Source organism: Aspergillus brasiliensis, assembly GCF_001889945.1.
Source record: "Aspergillus brasiliensis CBS 101740 unplaced genomic scaffold ASPBRscaffold_1, whole genome shotgun sequence".
NCBI lineage: Eukaryota > Fungi > Ascomycota > Eurotiomycetes > Eurotiales > Aspergillaceae > Aspergillus > Aspergillus brasiliensis.
In genome coordinates, this window is record NW_027137442.1 from 399,517 (window position 1) to 417,116 (window position 17,600).

The 17,600-nt window shown below is 48.3% G+C and overlaps 7 protein-coding genes across 7 annotated transcripts; 4 read left to right on the top strand and 3 right to left on the bottom strand.

Moving 5' to 3' along the window:
• Positions 1-326: 326 nt before the first annotated feature.
• Positions 327-2,951, top strand: ASPBRDRAFT_201963 (uncharacterized protein; the record flags this gene model as incomplete). Its single annotated transcript, XM_067621619.1, has 1 exon — positions 327-2,951. One exon carries the CDS (start codon positions 327-329, stop codon positions 2,949-2,951), a length of 2,625 nt encoding a protein of 874 aa, XP_067484136.1.
• A 59-nt stretch (positions 2,952-3,010) lies between these two features.
• ASPBRDRAFT_24605 (Zn(II)2Cys6 transcription factor) lies at positions 3,011-5,105 on the bottom strand (the record flags this gene model as incomplete). The annotated part of the gene is made up of 5 exons (XM_067622066.1): positions 3,011-3,212; positions 3,282-3,860; positions 3,914-3,985; positions 4,041-4,979; positions 5,035-5,105. The coding sequence occupies 5 exons, from the start codon at positions 5,103-5,105 to the stop codon at positions 3,011-3,013; spliced, it is 1,863 nt and encodes a 620-aa protein (XP_067484137.1).
• Positions 5,106-6,162: 1,057 nt separating this feature from the next.
• On the top strand, positions 6,163-7,558 carry ASPBRDRAFT_36069 (zinc-dependent alcohol dehydrogenase family protein). The gene is made up of 2 exons (XM_067623427.1): positions 6,163-6,474; positions 6,532-7,558. The coding sequence occupies exons 1-2, from the start codon at positions 6,261-6,263 to the stop codon at positions 7,371-7,373; spliced, it is 1,056 nt and encodes a 351-aa protein (XP_067484138.1). The 5' UTR covers positions 6,163-6,260; the 3' UTR covers positions 7,374-7,558.
• Positions 7,559-8,466: 908 nt separating this feature from the next.
• On the top strand, positions 8,467-10,396 carry ASPBRDRAFT_190238 (uncharacterized protein; the record flags this gene model as incomplete). The annotated part of the gene is made up of 4 exons (XM_067620203.1): positions 8,467-8,978; positions 9,028-9,553; positions 9,609-10,100; positions 10,166-10,396. The coding sequence occupies 4 exons, from the start codon at positions 8,467-8,469 to the stop codon at positions 10,394-10,396; spliced, it is 1,761 nt and encodes a 586-aa protein (XP_067484139.1).
• A 506-nt stretch (positions 10,397-10,902) lies between these two features.
• Positions 10,903-11,994, top strand: ASPBRDRAFT_653976 (opsin family protein). The gene is made up of 2 exons (XM_067628526.1): positions 10,903-11,060; positions 11,127-11,994. The coding sequence occupies exons 1-2, from the start codon at positions 10,935-10,937 to the stop codon at positions 11,829-11,831; spliced, it is 831 nt and encodes a 276-aa protein (XP_067484140.1). The 5' UTR covers positions 10,903-10,934; the 3' UTR covers positions 11,832-11,994.
• A 1,651-nt stretch (positions 11,995-13,645) lies between these two features.
• Positions 13,646-15,453, bottom strand: ASPBRDRAFT_219208 (HET domain-containing protein). The gene is made up of 3 exons (XM_067621971.1): positions 15,427-15,453; positions 15,057-15,366; positions 13,646-14,992 (listed from the first exon to the last, which is right to left on the bottom strand). The coding sequence occupies exons 2-3, from the start codon at positions 15,240-15,242 to the stop codon at positions 13,676-13,678; spliced, it is 1,503 nt and encodes a 500-aa protein (XP_067484141.1). The 5' UTR covers positions 15,243-15,366; positions 15,427-15,453; the 3' UTR covers positions 13,646-13,675.
• ASPBRDRAFT_190241 (uncharacterized protein) lies at positions 15,419-16,129 on the bottom strand (the record flags this gene model as incomplete). The annotated part of the gene is made up of 1 exon (XM_067620204.1): positions 15,419-16,129. One exon carries the CDS (start codon positions 16,127-16,129, stop codon positions 15,419-15,421), a length of 711 nt encoding a protein of 236 aa, XP_067484142.1.
• Between the last annotated feature and the right edge of the window lie 1,471 nt (positions 16,130-17,600).

Here is a 17,600-nt window from a genome sequence, read left to right on the forward strand (position 1 = left end):
ATCAAGTATCAATGGGAAGAGATAAGATTGTTGAAACCTTCCAAGAGAAAACGTGGAGAGTGGCTAAGTCTGGGGCCGTTGGGGAACCTTGGAGATAAGCGGGAATGCAGCGGCAATGCCGCCGATGCCGCCCTAGCGGGCCGCCAGAAGCTTCATCTTCATGGAATTACTTGATCCGACAAATAATGAGTCGATTTGGAAATGGACCGACACAATAATATTTAATATAAGATTCCTGATAGTTGTACTCTTTCGTGACTACTTCCTGACCTCTCCTTCCGTGGGCAAAAAAACCATTCTCGTTCCGTATTACCTTTTTTTTCACGATGACGGTTTCTCAAGATAGAATCGAAGCCACTCTGAAAAAGCTATCCCTCACCGAGAAATGTCTTTTACTCTCCGGAAAAAACATGTGGGAGACACTTGACCTGCCACGACTGGGCATCCAATCCCTCAAAACAACCGATGGGCCGGCCGGCGTCCGGGGCGCCAGATGGACGGACGGATCGTACACAACGTTCATTCCCTGCGGAATATCCCTGGCTGCGACATTTGACCCTCAGCTTGTCCAACGTATCGGTACTGTTTTGGGGACCGAGACCCGAGGCAAGAAAGCCCATATCCTCCTGGCGCCAACCATGAATCTCAGCCGATCCCCATTGGGAGGCCGGAATTTCGAGAACTTCGGAGAAGACCCATTTCTGACTGGGGTCATGGCCACGCACTACATCCAGGGGATCCAGAGCCAAGGCGTTGGGGCGTGCATGAAGCATTTTGTCGCCAACGACCAGGAGACTCGGCGTTTCAACATGGACGAGCAAATTGATGAGCGAACGCTGCGTGAAGTTTATCTCAAGCCGTTCTATATGGCCTTGAAGGCCGACCCTTGGGCAGCAATGACCAGCTATCCCAAGATCAACGGCGAGCACGCCGATACCAGCCGACACTTGGTATATGAGATTTTGCGCCAGGAGTGGGGGTTTGAAAACTTGGTGATGAGCGATTGGGGTGGCCTGAACTCGACGGTCCGAAGTATCAAGGCTACCACAGACCTCGAGATGCCTGGGCCACCCTTGCGATACGGTCCTGCGTTGGAAGCTGCGGTAAAATCCGGTGAGGTCTCGGAGACGGACGATATAGACCCGTCTGTGCGAAGGCTATTAAGAACCCTTCATCGTGCCGGACTTCTTTCCTCTGATGAAGATGTGGCGAATGTCTCAGCGACTAATGTTCTCCACGCATCCAATGGCATCCATGCAACGAATGGGACTGACGTCCAGGCGGACGAGGAAGCCCTGGACACACCGGAATTTCGAGCGATTGCGCGGGAAGCTGCGGCATCAGGAATTGTATTATTGAAGAACAATCATAAGTTACTCCCTTTACAGCCGGCAAATTTGCGCAAAATCGCCATCATTGGACCCAATGCGAAAACACCGACCGCGGGTGGGACAGGCAGTGCGATTGTGAACCCATACTATATCACCACGCCTTATGAGTCCATCGTCGAGGCGGCCCGAAAAGTCAATCCAGACGTCGACATCACATATGAACAAGGGATCCTCACACATCTACATCTCCCGTTGCTGGGAAACATTCTCAGAACCCCAGATGGACAGAGAACCGGCGTCCGGGTGGACTTCTACCAAGGCCACGATTTTGAGGGTGAGATTGTTGCGACCACCCACTGGCAGAATTCCATGGTGTATCTGATGAGCGATGGTGACATACCTTCCATCCTTCGTGGGAAGTCATACTGCTTCCGCGTGCTGGGGCGATTTACTCCCACCATCAGTGGCCAGTATGACTTCAGCCTCTCCAATACGGGAAAAGCCACCTTCTTCGTAAACAATGAGTTGTTCATCGACAACAGGGAATGGAGCACGATCTGCGCCAATTTCATGAACTGCAGCAGTCCAGACAAGCTGAATACCATGCATCTTGAGGCAGGTGTCACTTACGACTTCCGAATCGACAATGTGGCTGTGCCTCCGCCCACCCGGCCGCATGACAACACATTGTTCCATCGCATTGCAGGCGTCAAGGTTGGAATGCTGATTCAGAGGGATGAAGAGCTGATGATGAAATCGGCAATCAGTGCGGCGCAGAAGGCAGACGTAACGATCGTTGTGGCAGGCCACAACAATGACACGGAGCGTGAAGGCTGTGACCGCACCTCCCTTGCTCTCCCCCGGCGAACCGACGAACTTATCGAAAGGCTGTGTCAAGTGAACTCGAATACGGTCATTGTGACTCAATCTGCCTGCGCTATCACCATGCCGTGGGCCAGTCAAGCACGCGCAATTGTTCATGCTTGGTATCAAGGACAAGAGAACGGCAACGCTTTGGCAGATGTCCTTCTGGGCCATGTCAACCCCTCGGGAAAGCTGCCTATCACGTTTCCGCACAAGCTTGAGGATCACGGTTCCCATCCTTGGTTCCCGGGAGATGCGGTCAAGGACCATGCCGAGTACGGAGAGGGCATTCTCGTTGGTTACCGTTGGTTTGACGACCAACAGGTTGAACCCCTTTGGCCATTCGGCTACGGGCTTTCGTATACCTCCCACGAGATCACTGGTGTGCACGTCGAAGGCACCATCGCTGCAGGTGGATCGAGAAATGCGACAATAACTGCCACTGTCACCAACACCGGGCAATATGCAGGCAGTGAAGTCGTCCAGGTCTATGTTTCGTCATCTTCATGTATAGAGGCTGCTGCTCAGAGAGCCTCGAAGTCGCTGGCTGGCTTTGCAAAGGTGTTCACCTTCCCGGGAGAAAGTAAGGAAGTTCGGATTTCTATTGGCTGTGATGCAGTCGCTTGGTATGACGTGGAAAAGGGCAATGGCTCTGGTTCAGGTGGACGATGGCGCATAGATCAAGGCGTATACCGGTGCTTTATCGGTTCAAGCTCGCGTGATATTGTGACGGTAGTTGATGTTGTAGTGGATTAGTTGATTCATCCTCAAATTTAAATCGTCCATAGCTAGCTGGGTCCCCAAGTGATTTTCCGTCAATTGAATGAGCCTACCATCCGGCGCTTGTCCCTAAGGGCTAGTGCTATTTTCAATATAATCTCAATACTAGAGCCCTTGGAGGACCATCTTTTGAGTAGGGACACCGCAATTTCTTCGAGTTCTTCAATATCGGAGACATATTCTGCCAGGAACGGGCAGAGAGACGCTACGGTCAAATTGATAATGACAGCAAGTGTCCTGTAGTCCATTGTCCGCGTGAGTTGTGTATAGTCTTTGAAATACTCCACGTGGTAGATTGGTACTTACGAATGAAGGTTAATCATCGTGAATGGAGATGGTAGCTTCGTGACCGATGAAACAAGCTGCAGGAATTGACGGCAACGATGAATGCAACTCAAAGCTGGCTCAAGGAGGACTTCCTCTGGCACTGATCCTTGAGGCATGGAACAGGCTTTATAGAGAAACGGGCGGAAGATGATGTCGCCACAGGCCCAGAATCGTAATAGCAGATCCCCTTTGTTTGCGCCTGGGTCGGTATCACCCATATTGGGCTTGATAGACATCGGAAGGAGGTCCCACCACATATTTAATTGATGGTTCAGCTCTGCTGAAGTGGCGAAGAGGACGTTGGCGTTTGGCGAGTCCAGAAGTCTATCCAAAATGTGCTCAACGTTATCGTTACTACCGCTTCTCGTGGTGTTATAGATGGTGAAATGAACCCGGTTCATTAATTTGCGTGCAGATAGGTTCCCGAGCCAGGAAAGAAGATGCTGGTCAAGGCTCTGGGGACCACACTCCGGATAAGGGAGCCTTTCCATAACGTTCTCGATTCCGCTTCGGGGGAGATGGTATTCGGCGAGAATGTCACTGCCGAAGCGAAGCGAGCTTAGCATTTCATAGTAATATGTTTTATTCACAGGGCTTGGTAATAAACTTACCACTCCACGAGGAATATTGCCCAACATAATCGCATCAGATCCTGAGAGACACTGGCTTCTTGCCCTTCAGATCTGGATAGGACCGTATTCAGCATCGGAAGTGTGTGAGTGGGACCAGCAAACTTACTCAAGAAAAGCATGTTGTATGTTAGTTGACGCCATATGTATCATGCGCCATGCCTGTAGGGGTCTGCACAGGTAGTTATACCACGAGGCTGCCAAAAACAGAGCCTGACAAAGATGAGTATCTGTCCTACAGTATGATGGCCATTCTCGAAGTAAAAACTGAATAGATGGCCGGGCAAAGGCGGCTGCAGACAATGTATCGCCTTTAATGTTATCTGCAGTTTCTTGAGAGACACTTGCCAGGGCAAGAACCATCAAAACCAAAGCGACAGTCGTGTCCATTTCACCTTTTAGATCCGTGGAGTTGAAAATGACAGAGAAGGTTTCTTGGTCGAGGATTGGGAACCTGGGATTTACTTCGGCAAAGTATACATTTACCAAGTCAGCAGCGGCTGTTTCCTCTAGAGAGGCTCCCGATGCAGTAGCCCATGTACTATCTAGCCGTAGTGTGAACTCCTCCGGCTGCCCCCGTTTCTGCTCCGTTTTCAGGAACATGTTCTTAGGGTGACCACCGAGCAGTAACTTCACTTTTCGAGCACGGAGAAGATCTTCAGAGGTTGACCCATGTCCAAGAGGGATTGTCATTGGCACCGAGTCATGGATCCGAGTAGAGGTTTGCCCTCCGGGGGAAGGATTAGTCATCTGTACTGTCGTCGCTGGGGTGTACGACAAGACATCGTCGGTGCAGGAAACATTCGCGGTGGTAATAAGCTCTCTTAGCTGCTTTTTCATAGCATCCATGGAAGCTGAGTGCTCCTCAGTGGCCGCCTCAAGCCGAGCAAGGCGGTTGGTCAGTGAGGAATCTGGCCCCGTGGTGGTCGCGTCGGTGCCAGTTTCACCTTCAGCTTGGGTCGGAAGATTCACCACGTAGTGACATATCGTCCGATTAGACTGCTGGCAAAGCGAGCACATAGGCTGCCGTCCATCGCAGCGACGTTTCCTAGGACGATTTGGTTAGGGCTCGTTATGCCGTGAGACGGGATGCGACAGATTACCGTTTTCGGCAATATTCACAGGCAACCGCTGCTCGCTTTCGAGTGTTTGATCTGACATCAGTGTCATTCATCGTGGTCCACTAATAAGTTGGCCCTCCTGCGGGGAAGGAGGTAGAATTTCTGTACATATACACAGCGCGTTCGAGGCGGAATCAGGCGGCACCAGGCGGGCGACGTACTGCTAGTTAGTTAACTCACGTTAGTGGGTCATAATGACTAATCTTGGCGGATGTAACTAACGTACGTTAGTTAACTGCTCCGATTAATCTTTATTTTATTCAAGAGAAACTTTTTTCAATATTATTCTTTTTAATAGCTTTTCTCTACTATTTCTAATCATTTAATTTAAATAGTTTTTCTTTCTAGATAGCTCCGTATGATGTGGATGGCATTGCACTCGGAAGGCAATCTCGGCGCAAACCTCCACTCGGAAGCCATCTGATATGCTCGGCTCGAGAATTGCGGGCACTCCATGGAACAATACGACCACGCTGTAGATGAACAAGAATAGAGCGAGTCAAATCTAAATTCCATTATACTAGGGTATTCGGCGTTATATATCATCTGGGAAATTTTAACTTCTTGAGTTTGTAACGTGCATCACATAATTCCCCTACATATATCTATTCTCACCCTCACCCACTCCACACACGAGAAAATGCCTGGTCGCCTGATGTGACAAATGTTGCTCTCTTCCTTGCCAGATCCCCAATTCAGTCAATAGTATCGTAGAGATTCTTTCCAACGCTGTCCGCTGCGTGAGAGACATGTACATACATAAATATACCATGTGACTCTGATCTGGGGCTAGCGCGACTAGGAAAGGCACCTTTGCCGTTGTACTTTACGTTCTTTACTGTACCTGGGGTTCTAACATGGAATAAGACGTATGCCGAGTAAGATTACAAATCAAGAGGGTGTGATATGAAGTCACTATCAAGAGGCCTTTAGCTGGGCACTGTAGGAGTCAGTATATACTCGGCCAGTGATTGGCTGGTATCGCCGGCGTCTAGCAACGATCAGCATCACCGGCCATGACAGTCCTTCTCGCAGCACTGTACACAAGGATTTCGCATCGCCAAGCTCTATAGTACTCAATGGCGTGATCGTGGTATTCGTCATCAATAACATGGCTTAGATGGCTTATAATCTGGCACCTCCAACCCCGCCAACCAGAAGATCATCTTAACAACTTTAAGGAGAAAGTCTCGTATCCCACTCCCATCATGGCTTCTCCTACCTTTAGGCAATTTTATCTTCCTGAGAAGAAGGGATTCGACAGTTTAATGCTCCGTGAAGTGCCAAAGCTATCTCCGAAACAGGGCCAAATCCTCGTGCGCATCAAAGCCGTGTCACTGAACTGGAGAGATGGAATCATTGCCCTCGGCACCTATCCGTTCCCCGGTCCAGATGCTCTTGTACCTGGAAGTGATGGAGCCGGTATACTATGATCCTCCCCCGTGCGTGACGTCCCACATACTAAGCACATGCAAATAGGAATCGTCGAAGAAGTCGGTGAAGGGGTGACCGAATGGAAGGTTGGCGACAGAGTACTCGCCAACTTCACGCAGGACCACATTGCAGGAAAGCTGAACAAGCAGAGTCTTCTCTCCCAGCTCGGTGGAGAGATCCAGGGTCTCCTAGGCGAATACTTCATTTTCCCTAAGCTGGGAGTGGTCAAGATTCCCGATTACTTGTCCTTCGAGGAGGCTTCCTGTCTGCCCTGCGCTGCCCTTACGGCGTGGAACGCCCTCTATGGACTGGTTCCCATTCGCCCTGGGCAGACAGTCCTCTTGCAAGGAACCGGAGGCGTATCCACGTTCGGACTACAGATCGCCCATGCCGCAGGCGCAACCACCATCGTCACCTCGTCCTCTGATGAAAAGCTGGCTAAGGCCAAGGAGCTTGGCGCCACTCATCTCATCAACTATCGGAAGAATCCAGACTGGGCAGCTGAGGTCAAGCGGCTCACCAAGGGTAACGGGGTGGACCACATCATCGAGGTGGGTGGTACCCTGACCCTACAGCAATCGTTTGACTCGATCGCACTGCATGGTCTGATCCATTGCATTGGACACATAACAAACCCTGATCCACTTGGGGCGGGCAAGGAGCTCCGCGGTCCAGATGCCGCCTTTTTGGCTTTGGATCGAGTCTGTATTGTGCGGGGGGTGGTGGTAGGGTCGCGGGAGCAGCTACAGGATATGCTGGAGTGCTTCGAAGCGCACTCTATCCGGCCTGTGATCGACCGCGTCTTTGACTTTGATCAGACCAGGCAGGCGTATGACTATCTCTGGAGCTCTAACCACACTGGGAAGGTTGTTATTCGGGTCGCATGATCATTGGCTTACCCGAGTATTATTGCAGCGCTGTACTCGTTGATGACATGCACGTACCGTGGCAATCCGTCTTTGTTGTCTACGATTAATCTAATATAATCGGAGGTCACATCTAGTCCAGAGCGAAGGGGTACTTACTTAATTAGAAAAGAATGTAAGGATGAAATATCAAAAATCAAAATACCGGAGCTCAGCGGCTAATTGATATAATTACTAAATTAGTGCAGTTATTATTGATGCCAGTGCAAAGGGTCAAGGATTTATTTCTAGAATCTGTTTGCCATAGCAAACAAGATAGCAAGCGTGCAGCATTACAGAGCCGTAAAGCTAGATTGTTATCAATTATTTAAACCAGTGGGGTGAACAACGGACGGTGACGAACCAGGATGCCCGACGGTTTTTCACCAGCTGCAACGAAACACTTAAACGCCAGACAGAAATCATCAAAGTAGCTAGAGCGGAAGTTGGGGAAATGAAAGCCGAACAGCAGCTTTTGATCGTCGCTCTAGACCCAGATTCTGCCGCTGTTGAGAGTGGAGTGTTAGCTGACTCTGCGCATTCGCTTTGTTCTCATGACCGTTATCTCGGGTCGCTCTAGGCGCGGGTTCCATTGCTGGCTGACAGCGATGATGAATGATAGTCCGGCGAAACTGGCGCCGACTACAATGATGCGCTTGTCGGCGAGGAAGTGAATTGCATTTTACATTTTTAAACTGGATTTACTGTGTTGATTGACTTACAGCGGCATGCAGACCAATATAAATATCAGAAAACAGGCCCAGATCTGTCTTTTGTCCGTCATGCTGGGGCATGTTTTCCTGTTCCTTTCTCTTCGGAACATTAATTACAGCCTCGGAGTATCTAATTAAGCGTCTTGTTCTGAATGCCACTGCTTGGAAGGTATCTAACTAGATATGGTTGCGTTGTAGCTACTCGTCAGCACTAGCTAGGCGCTAGTCTAACTATGTGACAGTGCTTAGACAAACGGACGACCGAAGGATCCTCCCTGCCTTGTCCTCCGCCCATACAAGGATAATTTAAATCTCCGCACATATCCGGAATACAGTATTGGAAGCCAAACATCGACGCCGAGATGAGTCAACCTTCAGCTGCGACTCGCCGCCATCGTAGGGGTACCGCCTGTGACGAGTGCCGACGCCGGAAACTGCGCTGCGACGGACAGAAACCTCAATGTGGACGTTGTCTGGACATGGGAATCGCTTGCGAGTTGACCCAGCGCAGTGCGCGAGGACCGAAGAAAGGTCACTTGCGCGATCTGAAGAACCGACTCGTGTATCTGGAGGCCTTGCTGGAGAACAGCGTGCCAGCAGAGGATACGCAACAGGATCTCCACGCCGTTACCGAGTATACTGGCGATCCGTCGCTACTACCCTTGGTGAGGACGGGCCACGCGGCTGACGTTGGCACATCTGAGCCATGGATTTCCACGGGGACGGTGACCTCCAATTCAGAGCACGAGAGGCTTCTACAACCCGACTTGACCCCCGGTGTACCTTCTTTCTCCCAACGGTCCTCTGTCGGCCCAGTTCTATCCGGCCATAGCACGCCGATACAGCGTATAACCAGTCTTGTGCAGGAGGAATTGTAAGCACCTCAATCAGGAGATCCAAAACACAATGCTAATTCTGACTAGAGACCAACTGTACCTGGACCGGGTCCATAATTCTATCCCAATTCTCCATCAGCGACGATACATGTCCTGGTCCAAATCTAGTACCAAAACGGCACCGCGTAGATGCTTACAGTATGCAATGTGGACACTAGCCGCATTGCTCTCCACTCAGTTCCGAGACATGATAGAACCGCTGTATCAGGAGACAAAGCGCATGCTCGACCAATGCACTGTTGGGGCAAATGAGGACAGTAATATTGACACCGCAATCGGCCAAGCCTGGGTTCTTCTCGTGGTATTTGAGTCAATGCGCACATATCATCGACAGGCATGGATGAGCGCTGGGAGTGCGTTCCGCTTCGTGCAAGCCATGCACTATCATGAGATTGACAGCCTGGATGATGGCAAAAGAGGCTCGGCTTATGCTCAGCGTGATGATGACTTTATTGAGGTCGAGGAGAGACGTCGAGTGTTTTGGATGGCGTACTTTTTGGACCATATCATCAGTATGCGCGGCGACTGGCCAATCACTCTGAATGAGCATGTGGTAAGAATGATCCCAGCCCATGATTATATTCAGGTCTTCATATTCAATCTTGTAGATCTGCACCCGTCTTCCAGCCTCGGATTCCAAGTTCCAGAACGGATATCGGGAACTAGGACCGTTCCTATCCGAAGCGATAACGGACTCAACCCTCCAAGTCCGATCTTCGTTCACCGAGTGCCTCATCCTCGTCACCATATGCGGTCGCAGTCTCCTCCAAAGACAACAGTGCCAAATCTCCAAAGCATACGGGGATATGACACTCGACTGGACGGAACAGCGGCAATGGCTGGACAGACTCCTCGTGAGCCGATTCCAGGTGCTTTCGCAGTGTTACCCGGTGCCGACAGAATCCAATGACCCCTTACTACTATTTACGCACATCTTAGCTCACGCTACTGTGATATACTACTGCAAAACTATGATCCAGTCGGACGCGCCAAGCAACTTCACTCAGAGCAGCGAATTCAGGTATGAGCATAGAGCCTTGGAAGCGTCTAAGAATATCATCCGTCTGGCAACGACACTGCCCGAAATGCCGTTTTCTAAGGTAAGATATATATATATATATATATATATTTTCAGAAAGCCCGGCTTTTAACAATTCCTTTGTAGGTCCACCCTTTGATGCCCATGCCATTGTTCATCTGCGCCGAGTTTCTCTACAGCAACATACACAACAACGTATCCGTCCAATCGCCCATCCAGGACTTATTTCGTATTTTCAGTGAGCTCAAGAATGTCAATGATCACGAGCAAAGCTACTTGGATCTACTACCGCGATCATGTATCTTAAAAACAGCGGTGATGGTTGGGCTTGGTGATGAGGGGGGTGCGCGTAATTAGATCACTTGTGATAGCGTCGGTAATTCGTAATTCGTGATCACTTCTTGACACGCTACAGTATAACAATGTTCTCTTGAGTATCAGAGAGCCTCGGGCGATGAGCATTTCGTTCAGGGTTGGGGCCGAAACAAACTAAAACTCTGTATCCACTAAGAATGTTGAAACTGTACCTACCTATTATCCTCTTAGGCTACAGTTAGACGATTATAAATTCCACGAGGCTGTGGCTATACTCGACGCTAAGATGCATCGGTGATTAGTCTCGGCGAAATAGTCGGGTAAATTGTGCCTGTCCATGGACGTTGTAGTTTATGACCCAACTAATATCATACTGAACTATTTCTCCGAACAATTACCTTTTTGATATATGATGTGCCGGAAACACGAATTTCCAAGGTCTATACAATGTAAGCTTTGTCTCCTGAGAAATTGCTTGTCGATAGAAATACTTTAAAAGGAGACTTACTCTCTCTCCCCAACTCTATCACCAGCAATCGATCCGTTCTCTTTTCCTCACTGTAACAATTTCAAATCCACAATGAGTCTCTCCATGCGAGCAAACGATGCTCTTAACGTCAACCCAGTTACAGGCGTTAATGAAGCCCTATCTGTGCATGGATCCGACTGGCTTTGGGCTGTCACAGCCATCTATATTGTATCATTCGTGAGTTATTTCTTTTCTTCTGTACTCTAGTTTTAAGAGATCTCCACCTATTAACATTCAACATAGCTTTGCCTCCTAACAATGTCCTTCTCCGGAAAAGAAAGTGAACGAGTCTTCCACTACCTCTTCACCTTTCTCCTCCTCGTCGGCGCAATAACCTACTACGCCCAAGCCTCCAATCTCGGCTGGAGCGCCGTGGAACAAGTCCACAATCTCGACAACGGAGCCATCCGCCAAATAAACTGGGCGAAATACGTCAACTGGGTTATTGCATTCCCGTCCCTCGCCCTCGCCCTCGGTCTCGTCTCGGGGGTTTCATGGACGACCATGATCTGCAATATCGCCATTGCCTGCTATTGGGTCACCAGCTACCTCGTGTCCGCATACACGCCCTCAACCTACAAATGGGGGTTTTTCGCGTTTGGAACCCTCTCCTGGGTGATTCTCGCCATGAGCACGATCAACGAGAGTCGGGAAGCCGCGAAACGGCTGGGGGTGGATCGGGATTACAGTATTCTCTCTGGGTGGTGCAACCTTCTTTGGTTGTTGTACCCGGTGGCCTGGGGTTTGAGTGATGGGGGGAATGTTCTTGGGATCACAGGAGCCGCTATTTTCTTTGGGGTTCTTGATATCCTCATGGTGCCGGGTTTGACGTTTATGTTTCTGTTCTTTGCAAGGAATTGGGATTATCGGAAGCTGAGTATTGCCTTTAGTGATGCGAGGCCGAGTCGGGAGGCTCAGAGTTCTATGCAGCAGGTCGCAGAGAGTTAGTCCTTTTGCCTAGGAAGGTTGCCTTGGTTCTTGACTTTCAATTCCCCGAAGGTACCTTGCTTAACTGGTTGCTCAAGAATATGCCGGATGTTAGTGAGATGCCAGATTTTATATTAGTACTTACTATATTATAGAATATATGTATACTACATGTCCTAATCGAGTATCATCCTGAGATATAGTCCTCTCAAATGTTGAATATATCTCATTCTCTTTCTGTTTTATAATTCATTGGTACTCTTTAGTAGAACCATATTTTTCACTGATTTTTCAGAGCTCATCAACCTTTCTCCGCCTCTGCTGCTCATCGGAGCGACCTGAGGTTTTGTCACGTAACATGCTAATTTTCGATATGGGATCACTTTTGAAGAGAGAGCGGCACCCATCGAAAGGAGAAATCAATAGGACGTTGTGGAGCATAGCAATCGGACCGGGGAGGGGCTTTCCGCTATCCAAACTGCAAATTGGCATCTACATCGTGACCCAGCAGCAGCTCCACGATGGCACCATCAGCTGTATTAAAAATAAAGTAAACGAAATGGACTAGTGCCTGATGAAATTGTGCATATGACACCATCAGTTGTTCGGCTGATACCAGTCATTGCCCTTGTGGTGGATACCCTGAATAGTTCCGTCGGTTTTTGAGGACCAGACATTCCGCATACAAATCGATGACTTCACGTGGTGTTGGCGCTGGAGAACGCAAAGTGTCATCAAGTGTAGTAACAGCCGGTGATCTAGCTCCAGAGAGTTGGTCTTCTGCAAAGGATGATCGCGGAGTGTTTCGAGTAATGTCTTCATTACTCTTCCAGCGATAGACGTGCTGGCACTGCGTCCTACGCTTCGCACATTGGTCACTGGGAATTTGCCGAGATAGATCGTAGACTGCTAATCCCAAAAATGAGGAGAGCAGAAAAGAAAAGATTACATACAACAGAAGCTGTATGTCGGTGGACACCAAATGCTCCAGATTGGCTGTTACTGCTTTATTCAGTCCATTCAGTCATCTTCAAACCCATTTGGGGGCACTGTCAGTGTCCGGAGTAGAACCCTTTCAAATATACTGTACTATTAAAATATGCTTACCAAGGCAGCCAGGCTGACTGAATATAAAATATATTCTCATCTTCTATCTATCAGAATCTATATTTTCTATTTTCTATACATTCACTTTTCTCTCTGGGCAATGAGGCATACTGCAGTATAAAAATATTATTATTATATATATTCATTACATCGATTTAGCTGTGTTTTTATCCCAGTAGTCTGGTATAGATTAAAGAATTACCTTAGTACTGAAATACGATACAAAACTATTGTACAGCCAGATAAAAGTTACTCAGATTAATCAGCACCTTTTATCTTGCTATAAGAATGCCCATGGTAGTTGCCATGTGTCATCTACTAGTAGACATGAGGGTACCTTCCGGCAGCACATGGTGGTCAAGGGTCGAAGCTGTGATACCGGCTGGTTCGCGATGGTGCGTGATGACTGGGAGGAAGGAGCCAAAGAAGCGCTAGAACAGTGGCTGGAGCAGGGGAACTTTGACGGAGACGGTCAGCAGAGGAAAGGACTCCAGGATGTGCGGCAGTCATCGAAGAAGTCGAGATCTGTACAGTAATAGAACATGGGGACAGTGAAATACTACCAATCTACCCACCCATTTAGAAGACTGCTAACTATCTGTTATCCCCAGGTACTAGTTGCCATTCCAAATCTGGACGCGGTAGCGGGCTGCTTACCACAGTGTAGACTTCCAATGTTGAACATGTATCATCTATAACCACGATATTTCGTACCGGTTTTTATCTTTATACTGAACTCTGGTTCTGTCTTTGCCTTTCTATACTAATCGCACTGTATTCCATTCCGCAGCAACAAAAAGGTCACAGTCACACTCAAAGTTCTTGCTACTCTTATAACCTATTCCCACTCTTTTGAACTCGTTTACCTTCTCTGCTTTCTCCAAAACAAGCCACCAGACCCTGGAACTCCGACCCAAGGCGGTGAAGCCATCCACCTCTATTACACGATCTATAACTGTGCCGATTTCCAGACAGTAGATGTTACTTGACACTATTCCACCTAGGTCTTGTCGATCCACTTTACCTTGAGCCCAGGATTCGCTTTCTTCTGCACCAAGTTCGTCTGTCTGCTCCATCCGCTCGTCACACAGAATTTCATAGATTTCTGTACCCCACCCTCGTACAAGTGATGTCTGGCCTTGATGCACGCGGGTTGCTCGTCCCCACTCGCCATTGTACTCGCCTCGATTCTTCATAAAGGGTTTATCCAGGATGACCATCTCGACAGGAACAAGCTTACCCCTCAATTCAATAAGTCCCGAGGAAACCGGGCCGAAGCTATTCACACTTATGCATGTGCACTCGGCTTCAATGATATCCAATGCGGGGAGAAAGTCGTAGTATGAGAAGCGAGTAAAGTAACTGATGCCTCCATCCATCGACGCCCAGGACCACGTTGGTGCCCTCCAGGGCTCAGGTCGCGTATGAAGCCCACTTCCGGTTACGTACCAGAGAAGGTCTATGACCAATGTGTCTGACCACAGCCCTGCAAGATATTTTCTTTCTCCGTCTGACATACGGGCTGCTAGCCCCGACAAGGCGCTTAGCTTGTCCGAAGGCTTGGTCATTTGGCGGAAAGAATAGTGGGAGACAATTTGGTGCCAGTCTGAATGTCTGGTGCCGACATGGTGAAATATGCACTCGCCACATTGGCAATAGAAGGTCTCTCCAACCCTTAAGACAATCTCCGTGCCGGTGTAATGGAGGACTCGATGGGGAAGGAGTGTTTCCTGTAGAGTCCAAGCGCGCCTTGAGAGTGGTGTTCTGTTTAGAAGAAAGCTAGGATCATCACGCTGACCGTTCGGCTTGTCTCGACAGATGAATGTATCGTTGATCCAGTCAACTGTGACTTCTCGAAGTTGTTGAATGTTAGAAGCTCCCAGGAACCCTTCAGAGCAATCCTCAGCATTATCCGCTGCAATCACGACATATGCGCTGGAGTAAATCAAGTCCATTTCAGAGCTTTGCTCGTACCAGTCGGCTCCTAGTTCATCGTCCTGAATAATACAAATCGCATCAACCCAAAGATACCTTATTCCAAGACGCCAACAGACCTCAACAGCATCCTGCATTGTCTATGTAGAAGATATCAGTCTTTCATTCTTGAAATGTCGAGTCATGGGATTTAGGAAATCTCACTTTTGGCATATGATCCTTATCTATATGATGATAGTGCTTCATCAGGGTTTCTTTGGTAGTTTTTAAATTTGCTTGCGTAGAACCCCAGCAATAGCTCAAAGCACAGTACGGGGATACCTCGTCTGGCCTGTCCACGAGAACTGGCTTAGCGCCGCGATCTCCTACATATATCAAGCGCCTAGGCATAAAACCAGACAGTGTCAGGTCACCATCAGCCTGGGGTATCCTTTCTGAAATCCACTGAAACGAGCTTTCGCATGATGAGTCAAACACTGAGGCGGCTTGGTGATCGTCTATTTCTTTTTTCTTGCTTTCTTTCAGATGCCATTACTATTTGCTAATTCCACTATTGGGAAATGACTTTACTTACCAGGGAAAGCCTCAGCCCATGACATGGACTCAATCCAGGAGGTCGTCTGAGTATTCCTGATAAGGAGGGAAAAGCCTCCAGTAGTTGGGTAGATTCCTACCACCAGAGTGTCTTTATCTGTTTCAAATGATGGGTAGTACGCTTGTAGGCACTGATAAATCAAACTGCAATATTGGCAATGCTTGCCGCCGTTCGACTGCAAAAGAAAACGGCTCGTAGGGTGTTCTCTGGCCTTAACAGGGTCCAATGGATCCGAGAGGATCTTGCGTTGGACAAGCCCGCAAATATCGCAGTTGATGGCCCATTCGCGGACTGCTTCCCAAAGCGCCCAAAGCTGCATTTGAGCCCCATACGTGGCTCTCACGTATCTCGGATGAGGGAAGTGGTGATGGAACTGACGCGGTACATATTTCCATAAGATGTTGTAGTCCTTCTCCGAACGTGTTGGCAGAATTCCATCATCGTAGGTACCGAACTCATCCGGAAACATTCCCACGTCATCCCGATCCTGGAGTAATCGTTCGATTATGCCCTTCCAGCGCGGGAAATCGGCGGGGTCTTTAAGGACAAAAATGCTTTCTGGATTAGAGTTGGTTTGGCGATAGGTCGATGTGGAGGATTTATTATACTTTTCTTTCTTCCCCGTTATTCTTGGGAGACTCCCATAAAAGGATACGAGCCAGGAAGAGGCCTTTCGAGGCATAGCTGCATCATGAGGCCCATAAGGAGGGCAATGTAGGAGCAGCTTAAGAGTGGAGATACTACTGTAGAGTTCTGGATTAGACTGAACCGTGGGCAGAGTAAGAAGAAGAATATTAGTAGACTTTCGAGTGGGGGCGTGTGAGGGATAGCAAGCGTGGCAGTGCAGGGGATCATGACTTGTCACAATGTGGCTGAGCTGCTATAATAATACGTAATAATCTCTCGATTGATAGTACAGGAAATGATATTTTATGGACAAATAAAGTACACAGTGCATAGCGGTATATAGACAGAAGACCGGAAGCTAAGTTTAGCAAAATGCCCTAACGTGCATCAGTAAATGAAGCTGAAAGTCAAACTGCCCGAGGTAACCGCACTTGATTGCCGGCAGAACAAGGACTAACACTAATTGGTATAACTAGTTCAGTTAACACAGCCGAGTTTGCGTAGGTTTATGTAATCCAGTTCATGAAAATGGGGGACACACATAAGGGGCATACAGTTGCGAGGGGGTCAGAAATTAGTGCGACGGTGTCAGACCGGAGCTGGAAAAACAGCTCGGACAGATTCAGAGAAATCCTGACTTAGGATGAGCTCAAACCCATGATCTAATACTCTAAGAGTTTACACACGTGATAATTCTTGACACTGAATCAGCTTTACACGTGACCAGAAATACTATTTAAAAAATAGAAAAAAAATCCCTAAAATCCCTAATAATACCCTAAAAAATACTAAAAAATATGGATATAATGGCCGAAAAGCTGGTACAGGTTCAGAAAAGGTGGTATAGGGTCAGAAAAACTGAGTCTGAGTCAGGATCATTTCTTCACGTGCTTAAGCTCATCCTAAGTCAGGATTTCTCTGACACCATCGCACTAATTTCTGACCCCTTCGCAACTGAGACCCCCACATGAGCTTTACAAAATTAGAGCGGGGAGTTTGGGTGCAACTTATTGGGGTTCAGGCGGCAAGGGTGAACACTCAGGTGAAGGGGGCTGAACAGGATAAAGAGAAAGCAGCACGGGAACTAAGCCCAACAAATCCCCAAAAAAGTAGGTGAATACCGACATACAACAGAAGGGATTCGCTGGTGGTCACCCACCCAACTACTAACCTCCCGGCGTGTGGCTTGAGTACGGCTGAGCGGACGGGAAGCCCTATTTTCCACACCCTGTGGTCGTATGTACCAGATCTTGGTTTCTACTGTCTTATGAGCACCTTGAAAGAATAAACATGCAGACTACACAAGCAGAATAGGATTGATTGTCATCAAAATGCTTTGCTGTTGAGAACCACCCAGTGACAATTCAAAAGTCATATTAAAAGATAGAAACCACAATAAAACTGGACAACAATTATCAGAAAGCTGTCGTAAATATCCATGCTCTACATGTAGTATAGGCAATGAATATCAAAGCTTCATTATAGTTTAGTCTGAATGCCTGCGGTCAGCACCATTCTCCCTAGTA